General features: G+C 35.9%; 1 protein-coding gene across 3 annotated transcripts in view; it reads left to right on the top strand.

Annotated features, from left to right (window-relative positions):
- Positions 1 to 12011, top strand: part of TTC17 (tetratricopeptide repeat domain 17) — an 82996-nt gene that overhangs the window by 39341 nt on the left and 31644 nt on the right. For all 3 annotated transcript variants that reach the window (XM_014463623.1, XM_014463622.1, XM_023761687.1), the window contains one exon: positions 3641 to 3827. In XM_014463623.1, coding sequence (XP_014319109.1) covers positions 3641 to 3827 — 187 coding nt within the window. The remainder of the gene's footprint in view (positions 1 to 3640; positions 3828 to 12011) is intronic.

The following is a 12011-nucleotide window of genomic DNA, read 5'->3' as shown; positions in this document are numbered from 1 at the left end:
ATTAGCTAACCTTGCTAATTCTATTTTCAAAATATACCTACAATTTCACTACTTATCATAATCTCCACTGCTGTCTAATTTAAACCACCATTATCTTTTTTCTGGATTATTTCAGTGGCCTCCTAACTGGCTTCTCTGCTTTTGGCCTTTGTCCCCTGATAGTCTTCACAATGAAGCAATCAGTCAGATTTTATGAAAACAAAAACAAAAACAGATGTCATTCATCTCTTCAAATCTCTGCAGTGGTTCTCCATGTAATTCACAGTAAAAGACAAGAATTAATAATGGTGAAGAAGATCCTACATGACTACGACCTTGTTTCTTTTTTGAATCCTTTACTCATTCTGTTCTAGCCTCACTTGCCTCCTTGCATTTCCTTGAACATGTTAGCATGCTCCCACCTCAGGGCCCTTGCACTTCCTGTTCTCTCCACTTGGAAAATACTTCAGCTCCCACCAAGATTTCTTCGTAGCTTGCTCCTCCATATCCTTAACGTTTTTTATAAATACTAACTTCTCGGTAAGCCCTTACTACTCTATTTAAAACGGCACTCCCTGCCCTAACCGGTTTGGCTCAGTGGATAGAGTGTCAGCCTGCGGACTCAAGGGTCCCAGGTTCCATTCCAGTCAAGGGCATGTACCTTGGTTGCGGACACATCCCCAGTAGGGGGAGTGCGGGAGGCAGCTGATCGATGTTTCTCTCATCGATGTTTCTAACTCTCTATCCCTCTCCCTTCCTCTCTGTAAAAAATCAATAAAATATATTTTAAAAATAAATAAAAATAAATAAGATGGCACTCCCACCCTGGCAGGATAGGTAAATTGGTTAGATCATCGTTCTGATATACCAAAGTTGCAGATTCCATCCCTGGTCAGGGCACATATAAGAAACAGCCAATTAATGCATGGATAGGTGGAACAACGAATCAACGTTTCTCTCCCCCAAATCAATAAATAACTAAAAATAAAAAATAAAAAAAATGGCACTCCCTTCCCCATTCTAGTATTCTGTCTCTTCCCTGCTTACTTTTCTCCATCACATTTTCTTTATAGTTGTGTAATATTAGACTGTACGATCCACAAAGGCGGGGATTTATCTTTATTATTTTCTGCTGTATCCCGTGTCTAAAACAATGTCTGAAACATTAGCACATATTCAGTAATTATTTTCTGGATGAATTCATGTGGTCATAGCAATAATCATAACACTGTTTTCTTATGCAAAATATCAAGACAATTTTGAAATCAAGGTATGGGGTTTAATTTTAATTTTAGCTGAGCCTGAACCACTAAGTAATACTTTAAATGTAGTTTGAAAATTACTTGTATTGAGCCTCTTTAATCTGGAATCTTTTTGTACACCTTGGCTTGGTTAAGTGAGACATTTTAGATGACCTAACAGCCTGAATCAGAAGCAAGTAGTTGGATAAATCATAGGTGTTGCTTTTCATAGGGATATATTGTGCAATTTGAGAATAAAACATTCTTAGATCTTTAAAAATATTTTTCATAAAATAAGTGTAGAATAAATGGTTTGTATACAAGCAAATTACAAAAATATTAATTATAGATATGTTTTAGCTAAAACAACCTAAACTGAATACTTTGGGGTACTTTTAAAAACAAAGTCCCAACAAATAATTGGAAAAAAATCTGATAACTAGAAATAAATAAAATATTTTTGTACTGATTACAAAGCATTAAGAGGAAGAAGTTCTAAAGTAAGTGGTGATATACATCGTGTTTATGGATTGTAAGAGTCAATAATATGTAAGTTCTCTCCAAATTGATTTATAGATTCACTTCATAGGTGTTGCTTTTCTCTCAGCAATTACATGTATAATGTGTGTATAAATTGACAAGTTCATTCTAAAATCTACGTAGAAATAGATCTAAAATAGCCAAAAAATTGGGGGGTGAGAAGGAGAAAAAAACAGAGTTGGAAGGCTTATAAAAAATTTCAGGACTTGGTATAATTAAGTCAGTATGGTATTGGCACAAATATACTCAAATATATCAATAGAACAACAATAGGGAAATTAGAAGTAGGCCCTATGGATATGGTCACCTGATTTATGACAGGCATACCTGTAGTTCAGTGGGGGGAGGGCAGGATAATCCCTGTGGGAAAAGAAACGAACCTTGACTCCTACCCCACGTTGTACACAAAAGTAATTTGAGATGGATCATGTACCAAAATGTGAAAGATAAAACAATAAAGATTCTTAATAAAAACATAGGAGAAGTCTTTATGATCTTATAGTAGGCAAAGATTTCAAAAAACACTGACTGTAACTTAAGAAAATATATAAAAACTAAACTTCATTAAAATTAAGAATTTCTGTTTATCAAAAGATACCATTAAGAGAGTAAAAAGGCAAATCACAGACTGAGAAGATATTTGCACTAAGTATATTTGCAAAAAAGGTCTCATACCTTGTAGATATATCTATAGTAATAAAAGCATAATATGCTAATTAGACCTGATCTTTCTGGACAAAGGTGGAGCTGCGAGGGAAGCCTGGGTCCTGGGTGCCTGCCGGCACCAGTGGGAAGCCCAAATCCCAGGTGCCAGAGGGAAGTGCCAGCAGCTGGGGGAAGGAAGACCTACTCTTGCATGAATTTCACATATCGGGCCTCTAATATATATATAAAGAAGTCCTTCAAATCCATAAGGAAAAGACAATTTTGTTTAAATGGGGAAAACAGCACGTACTTCAGAAATGAGGATATCCAAATGAAAAAATATTCATCATTACTAATTAAGGAAATGCACATTAAAACCACAGTGAGATGCCACCATCAGCTCATTAAAATAGCTAAGTTAAAAAGACTGATAGTACCAAGTCAGTGAATTGGTATTGACTGTTAGGAGTATAAATTTGTACATCCACTTTGAAAAACTATTTGGTTAAAACTAAATATATGCCCTCCCCCTCTTAAGCCCACTGCTAAGTATATACCCAAGGAAAATGAGTATATATGCCTCTCAAAAGACTTTTACAAGAATATTGATAGTAGCTTTATTCATAATAGCCAAAAACTGGATACAGTCCAGTAGGAGAATAGGTGAACAAACTATAATATATTCACATGCTGGAACATTATATCTCATTTTAAAAAGAATGAACTGATACACAAAAAACATTCAATTTCTTGAAACTTAGTTTTTGTATTGAGTGAAGGAAGCTACAAAAAGGTACAGATTGTATATACACATAAGAGAACATGCTATTTATTCCATTTATATGAAATTTAGGAACAGGCAGAGCAAATCTATGGTGATAGAAGTCACAACATCACAATGATGGTTACCTCTGGGATTGGGGTTCAGTTGCCCTAGAACTGTTCTAAATGTTCTGTATCTTGAAATGAGTGGTGGTTACAAAACATCATTGATCTATACACTTAAGACTAGTATACATTACACACTTTATGTATTTTTTATCTTAGTAAAAAGGTAAAAGAAAAATTTATATTTGTGTTATATAGTTTAGAATTGGCTGGTGTGAATGAAGTGGGCAGTTAGACATTAGCTTTTATGGGATAACCTTTAAAAAAAGCCAAAAGACCTATAATGTAAAGGTGTTTTGCAACTCTCAGAAATATTAATTCATTAACATTTTGCTGATTTTTTTCAGCCCCTGACCTTTTTGAGCCTGGGGAATGCTTACCTTGCTCTGAAGAATATCAGTGGGGCACTTGAGGCCTTTAGACAGGCTTTGAAATTGACTACCAAATGCCCAGAGTGTGAAAGCAGCCTGAAGTTGATTCGCTGTATGCAGTTTTATCCTTTTCTGTACAACATCACCTCTTCCGTTTGCAGTGGTAAGCAGCTATTAAGTGCTGGCAACATAATGAGTTCAACCAGAATTTCTATTCTAATCAACAGAACACAGAAAATGATTTTCTCCAAGGATCTAACATAACTATTATAATTCTAGATGCATAGGAAAGAAATTGTTTATTATTTACTATACAGATACTTCAAGGTGTTAGGCTTAATTCTCTCCCAGAACCCTAGTTGAGAAAGACTGACTAAAATGAAGGATATTCAACTGGGATTGGTAGGCTCTGAGCTTTTGTTTTATTTCTTTCCCCCAAATATCTGATTTTTACAATGACTGAAATTTATGGTCAGGGATATTTTTCCTATCCATGAATTCAAACTGTAGCAATAAGATTTGAAGCAATCTTTCTTTTTCTATCCTCTTTCACTGAAGTACAGCCCCTTGCCTTTCAGTGAAGGTAATCTGGATCTTTACTGCACCTTTAACATAGTCACCTGACATTAATGGTATCCCTTTGCATTCTTCCACTTTCTTCCACGGCTACTTCGCATTCATACATATGCATGTGCATATGTGTATCCACCTGGGTCAGAATATTTGAGTTAATATCCAAACTATTATAAATTCATCAGTTAGAATGCTCTAAGAGTTCCATGATGTTTGGTAATTTACTTGTTTAACCTTCACTACAAGAAAAAAAATGAGTTTGACTTGAATTATGAGAGGTACGGTTTATATATGTGTGAATCCTCATTGCCTTGCCATTGTAGAGCACACAGTGGGTGCTCTATTAATGTTCAAACTTAATTATAATATTAAAGCCGTTCAGTCCTTCACTTCAGATATTTTTTTTTTAAGTGGCATCCACTTGGTTAAGCGACTTGTCTAAAAGAGATTTAGCCCTAGCCAATTTGGCTCAGTGGATAGAGCGTCAGCCTGTGTACTAAAGGGTCCCCAGATTCAATTCTGGTCAAGGGCACATACCCAGGTTATGGGCTCAATCCCCAGTAGGGGTCGTGTAGAAGGCAGCCGGTCAATGATTCTCTCTCATCATTGATGTTTCTGTCTCTCTCTCCCTCTCCCTTCCTCTCTGAAATCAATAAAAATCTATTTAAATAAATAAATAAAAGATAAAAGATATTTAGTAGATTTGGCACCCAAAACTGGTTTCCTGATTCCCTATACTACACGGCCTTAGGATTTCAATGCAATGACAGGCAGTAAGTGGTGCTTACACTTTTTAAAAATGTATCAGAGCCTGGTTTTTTAGTGAAGAAACCAAAACTCTCTCAGCAACAGAACTCCTTAGTTTTGCTGAGAGACTAGGGTTCTTGCATGAATGCTGAAGATCAAAGACTGTCCTTTTGCAAGGCAATATAGTGGCTAGTGCTAGAATCATACAGATTCATGTTGAGCCCTCACTCTGCCATTACTGTCCTTCACTCCCAGCAAAGTAACTTGTGTCCTCATCTATAAAATGAAAGGCAATAAAAATCTACCTCATATACCTGTTGGGAGGATTAAATGAGATTCTTATAGGTGTTGGGTAAAAGTAAGTAGAAGTGTTCAGAACTTTAACAGTGCAAGTTATGGATCTTTATCACCTTACATAAACCTAGAAAATGTTTTATAGGTTACTAAGGACAGCCTTGAACAGAGGGTTTCACTTTTTACAGTAGGCTGCTTATATATTAACTAGAGGCCCAGTGCACGAAAATTCGTGTGCTCAGAGGGGGTCCCTCAGCCCGGCCGGTGCCCTCTCACAGTCTGGGACGCCTTGGGGGATGTCCACCTGCCAGCTTAGGCCCACTCCCCGGGAGATCTGGCCTAAACTGGCAGTCAGACATCCCTCTGGCAGCCCGGGAGCCCTCAGGGTATGTCTGACTGACGGCTTAGGCCTACTCCTGGGGCCTAACCTGCAGTTGGACATCCTTAGCGCTGCTGAGGAGCTGCGCTCGCAGCTGTCAGCCTGGTTTGTGGCTGAGTGGCGCTCCCCCTGTGGGGGTGCACTAACCACCAGGGGGCAGCTCCTGCATTGAGCGTCTGCCCCCTGGTGATCAGTGCACATCATATCGACCAGTCATTCCTGGTCGTTTTGCTGTTAGGGTCAATTTGCATATTACCCTTTTATTATATAAGATAGGATCTCCTATATATTTTCTTTACCTACTATCATCTCCCTCCTCTCTTGATTTGTTTCTATTACTGGGAAGAAGGTTGGTAGGTATATAGTGACCCTTTTCTAAAAGACCTTTTTCTTAGCATTACTTTTGCCTATTAATATTTGTTTATTGAAATTTATTCTTTTTTAAATTTTGTATTTATTGAATAATTTGAGAAAGGAATGTCAGTTTGTTGGTCCACTTACTCATGCATTGATTGGTTGCTTCTTGTATGTACCCTGACTAGAGATTGAACCTGCAACCTTGGCATATTGGGGCAACTCTCTAACCAACTGAACTACCCAGCCAGGGAAATTTATTCTTATTTTATGGTACTTATGTCAAGAGAGAAAATTCAGTTGTCTTGAAATTTTTCCCCAGAGCTTAACTTCAAGCCCAAGAAACTAATAACTTGAAACAGATCTTTTCTAAAGTTGTCGTATCTAATAGTTCAGATTATCCCAAGACTATTATTGGATCCCATACAATAACATTAAAAGAAAATAATTAGGAAAAGGGAATACTTTTTTAGTTCTTTTAGAAAGAACTCATTAATAAATACTTTTTTAAATGGATGGCTGTTTTTACATTGTATTTAACTAGTTTAGAAAATAATCTAACATCTGCTAGCCCTTAAATAAATGCTGGTACACTCTAGTAGAAATGTATGCTGTAGCATTTTCTAGGTTTAAAAACTCATTGCTGGTACTGAATTAATTTCAGTATTGAATTTTTCTTTGACAATGTTTTTTGTATTTATTTCCACAGTAATCCTGCACAAGTAAGGTATTCTGTTACCTTTGAACACTGATTCATTCAGCTTAAAAATAATCACTATGCTTACAAAATTTTCCTACTTATAAAGACTTTATAGCTAAAAATGTATCAATTAGTACAAAATTATTTTGCTCATAATTGTTCCACACTTGTATTAATCTAGAAATCATTTGATTGACTACCATTTGTTAGGTACATATGTTCTTATAGCAACTGCTCATCATCTCTCTCCCTACAATGCCACTTAATAAAGTCTCCTCTTTTATAGGTAGTTTTATATTGCCACTATCATTTCAAGGGTGCTGGGAAGGAAAACTTAATAGATTTTTTTTTAATTGCCTACTCTCAAGTTGACTGCAAAAGATAAGCTAGCTCTTCTAGTTTTGATTAACTATTTTATTTCAGCAGTTTTGGAATATGTAGTCTTTTTTCCACATTTATTGGTTTGTTATTTTGACAACTTAAGTATAATTGAATGGGTTGTTTTAACACACTCATTCTTCAGTAACAACACACTTGATCATTTTTAAACTAAAATGGAATCTGTTAAATGAACTTATAATGCTTTTAAGTCTAAAGTCTCTGAAATGCTCAACACTTAAACACGGACTTTTTTCATTAGAAAATATAAAGTCACTGAAAATGATATTTCATGAGGCAATAATTAGTATCTTCTCTAATGACCACATTAGAAAATAAACTTTAATAACAATATAAGCAAAATATAGATAATGAATCTGTAATATTCACAATAGTGGATTTTCCCAAGTACTTACTATTATTCTGAAGTATTTTCTAAATACTTTATTCTTCAACTTCACTAATTTGCAAATTAAAAAGTAACATCTCGTAAAGATATTTTTGACTACTTAAGCAATCTACATTGTTCTATTATATTTTTGATATGTATAATTTTACTTTATTTTTAGTATTCTTCACTCACTATTATTTTTCTCATTAGAAAATCATAAGATCAATGGAAGATTATATTTATTAAACTTCATTTTCATGAGATGCTTACAGGTATGCCACTAACAGTGGTACTGATATTTACCAAATATAATTAAGCATCAAACCCAGGATTTCTGAACCCTGTTTGTTTTTTTTTAATTTACTGAAACACATGCCCATTTAAAACTGTTGGCACAGAACTTTAGAAATAATGAATAATTATTATATAGAAGTCAGACTTTAATATTTAGGAAAGCATAGAATTGTATGCAGTTTCTCTATAGTATGTAATTGAAAGTTTCCCCACCATAGAAAAAAATGGAGGAATTTCCAATGTACATACATGAGCTTTAACATCTGTTCCAGTGTTTAGAACAATTATCCTGTATAAATATAGAAACATTGTTGTCCCCACAATGTTTCTATATTTATAGCATCTATTTACCTAAATACTATCCCCTTTTATAACTTCTTTAATCTGTGATCTTTAACCTAAATTTCTGTAGATGTATAACTTACAGTTTAAAGCAATTTTCATGGAGTTCAGATTTTGAAGGAAAAGAAATCCTGCATTTTGCTACCCTCCTGTGGACTATCCAGCATATGCTACCTGTGTGAAGGGTTTTTGCTTTATCACATTCTTCATAAGAATTAGTGAGCTATCTGCTTAAAAATAAAGTCTTAAAGACCCAGTTTTTATAGCATTTTAATATGCTAGTAGGTAACTTATCTGCATTTATTTTTGTAAGAAGAATTAATACTGGTTAACTTATTATGGGCTTCAAAATCCTGCAACCAAGTATGCAGAATTGAGTGAAGCTGATTCACTGCCAGAGGGTTTGGTGAATTTTAGCTCATTTACCACCTAAGAACTTTAATTCATTCTGCCTTTTGCAAAGTCAATGGAAATTGCATCAACTGTGATATATGATGATGCTGTTATAAATAGCCTGTTTCTTTGCCACATACATCCTGCTTTCCTGGTTCCATGGGCTTGCTCATGTTTTTTTCTGCAGCTCTTCCCCATTACTCTGCCCCCTCCCGGCCAAAAAAAGCCCTAATCTTACCCATCCTTCAAGGCCCACTTCTGCCTTACCTGATCCCTTAATTACAAGTAATGTACCTCTCCTTCAGCCCCTGTGACTTGTCTTTATAGTTATTTGTATACAGGAAATAACTCTCCTGTAAGACTTTTCTAGCTCGTTGAGAACAGAGACCGATCCTTTTCTTCATTTTCATACCCTGGCCCAAAAGTCTAGCACATAGAATTAAATAAATAGTGAATTAGCTGATGATATTTCAAGTTTGAACTACTGAAAATACCTAATAATAAACTTGTTAGGTATCCACCCACTGTTTACCAGAATTTTTTACGGAGCCACCACTCAACATACATAATAAATATAGATCTATTAAGGTCTGTAGCTCCAACATCATAGAAGGGAGAGGAGAAAATGAATTATGTTGTCTCATTTGTCCACTGGATGCTGACACATCTAATAGATGGCTTGTAATCTTCCACCTCCTGTCCACACAGTTTTTAGTAAGAGTTACAAACCATTGTCCTTGTTGATTCTCATGGAAAAAGAAAACAAAAACCATTTATGGGTGAATCAGTGAGTCTGAGAAAACCTATTGGATTTGTTTTCCTAGCATTCTTTTTTTTATATATATTTTTATTGATTTCAGAGAGGAACGCAGAGAGAGAGAGATAGAAACATCAATGATGAGAGAGAGAATCATTGATCAGCTGTCTCCTGCACACTCCCTACTGGGGATCAAGCCCGCAACCTGGGCATGTGCCCTGACCGGGAATTGAATCCAGGACACTTCAATCAGCAGGCCAACACTCTATCCACTGAGCCAAACCGGCTAGGACTCCCCAGCATTCTTGCTTGAAATTATGAGGTAGCTAGGATGAAATAAGCCAGAAATTTAAATTTAATGCTAATAGCAGGTATGCCCTCACCCCCCTACTGTCAGTGTCCATGGGTTCTGCTTATATGCATGCATACAAGTCCTTTGGTTGATCTCTTATCCCTCCCCCGCCCCCCCCCCCCAGCCTTCCCTCTGAGGTTGGATGGTCTGTCTATGAATCTGTTTTATTTAGTTCATAAGTTTATGTTGTTCAATATATTCCACAAATGAGTGGGATCATGTGATATTCATCTTTCTCCAACTAGCTTATTTCGCTTAGCATAATGCTCTCCAGTTCCATCCATGCTGTTGCAAATGGTAAGAGTTCCTTCTTTTTTACAGCAGCGTAGTATTCCATTGTTTAGATGTACCACAGTTTTTTAATCCACTCATCTGCTGATGGACACTTAGGCTGTTTCCAAATCTTAGCTATTGTAAATTTTGCTGCTATGAACATACAGGTGCATATATCCTTTCTGATTGGTGTTTCTGGTTTCTTGGGATATAGTCCTAGAAGTGGGATTACTGGGTCAAATGGGAGTTCCATTTTTAATTTTTTGAGGAAACTCCATACTGTTTTCCACAGTGGCTGCACCAGTCTGCATTCCCACCAGCAGTGTATGAGGGTTCCTTTCTCCACATCCTCGCCAGCACTTGTTGTTTGTTGATTTGTTGATGATAGCCATTCTGACAGGTGTGAGATGGTACCTCGTTGTCGTTTTGATTTGCATCTCTCGGATGATTAGTAACTGTGAGCATGTTTTCATATGTCTCTTGGCCTTCTGTATATCCGCTTTCGAAAGGTGTCTTTTTAGGTCCTTTGCCCATTTTTTGATTGGATTGTTTATCTTCCTTTTGTTAAGTTGTATGAGTTCCCTATAAATTTTGGAGATTAAATCCTTATCGGATATAACATTGGCAAATATGTTCTCCCATGAAGTGGATGGCATTGCACTTTTAAGGTCAGTTAGTACATAATCATTACTTTAAGACCTACAAAGAACTTCATTCCGCAGCAATTGCTGAATGAGAACAAGTCTAAGGAGCTGTTATTTCTGTTGAAACTATTTCTCATCTTTCCTAAGTAGAGGACAGCACAGGGCAGAGCAGGTGAGACGGCTTTACTTGTCTCAGGTGCAGTCATCACAACCTAGGTCTCATCCGGATTCAAGGAGTTCCATATGCTTCTATTAATGTTGTTTCCCAAGAATCCTCTTGTAGTAGGACAGTATTAGCTCTCCATTTCAAAATTTCAGAGAAAGAATCTAGACATAGAGAAGTAAGTTGATTTGCCTGAGTTCATATGGTAAGACTGCAGTTAAGGCAGAATTTAAATTTATTTTGTGGAATGTCCCTTTTGGAAGGAGGTATGTAGGACTGTCACAACCTCTGGAGATGGAGATCATAAAGATATCTGTTCCCAGGATGATTTCTTTCCTCCTATTACTCTGTGTGGTACCAAGCCCCATGTGCCACCCATAGTTACGGTTTCTTGCTAATATTTTAAAGTACGTTTGCACAGCAATGGTGAGCAATTAAAGGATACACTTTTGTTCACTTCATGATTTATTTTCCTACCTTTTCTAAAAGACAGATTGTCTTACTAGAGAAATAAATATCATGAAATTATGAGGTAGCTAAAATGGTCATAAAATAAAAACAGTGTGTTTCTAAGTTACCTGTTTATTTTTTAAAAAAGGTTTTATAGTTGCATAATTTGAGTGCAGTTGAGTGGAACGGTAAAGAGAAAGACATACTCAAAAAGTCACTAATGTCTGTGAAAGGACAGTGTTATCTGTATTTTCCACCCAGGTACCTTATATTTAATACAATCTACCGAATGCCTCCTGTATGGTAACTTTTCTTACAGGCAGAAGAAAGAAGACTTTAGAATGAAATAAAATCCTATTAGAACAGGGATAGTAGGAATATTTTTAGAATATTCCACTATTCACAAAAACTATTTTTCTAGCATCTGTTACTTTGCCTTCAGCAACATAAAATTTGAATTCTAGTTCCCATTACAAATCAGTTTAATTATTATTTATGTCTTAGAAATTCATTATGTAAGAAGCACATGGGTAATACACTTATTTGTTATATGGGAGGATGGTATGGTAGAGGGAGTAAGATTTGGGAGCAGACTGGAGCAGCCTGATGGGGATTGTTGAAAAGCAGAGGTAAGTGTTGATTTAACTGAATGTAGTATCTATAGTCTGTTTTTATAGTGTAAGAGTGAATTCACACAATCTCCTAAAATGTCCTTTAAAGAGAACACAGCAGACTGTGAAGCTGATTTATAAATGTACTAATTAATTTATAATTTAGATATGCTAAACAGTTTAATCTGAAATAAATGCTATTTTCTTCTGAGAGACTTATGGAAACAAACTCTGTATTGTCTCCAGCATCTA

Source organism: Myotis lucifugus, unplaced genomic scaffold, assembly GCF_000147115.1.
Source record: "Myotis lucifugus unplaced genomic scaffold, Myoluc2.0 scaffold_213, whole genome shotgun sequence".
In the NCBI taxonomy this organism is placed as follows: domain Eukaryota; kingdom Metazoa; phylum Chordata; class Mammalia; order Chiroptera; family Vespertilionidae; genus Myotis; species Myotis lucifugus.
The sequence above is the reverse complement of the archived record's forward strand: the minus strand, read 5'-3'. Positions and strand labels throughout refer to the sequence as shown.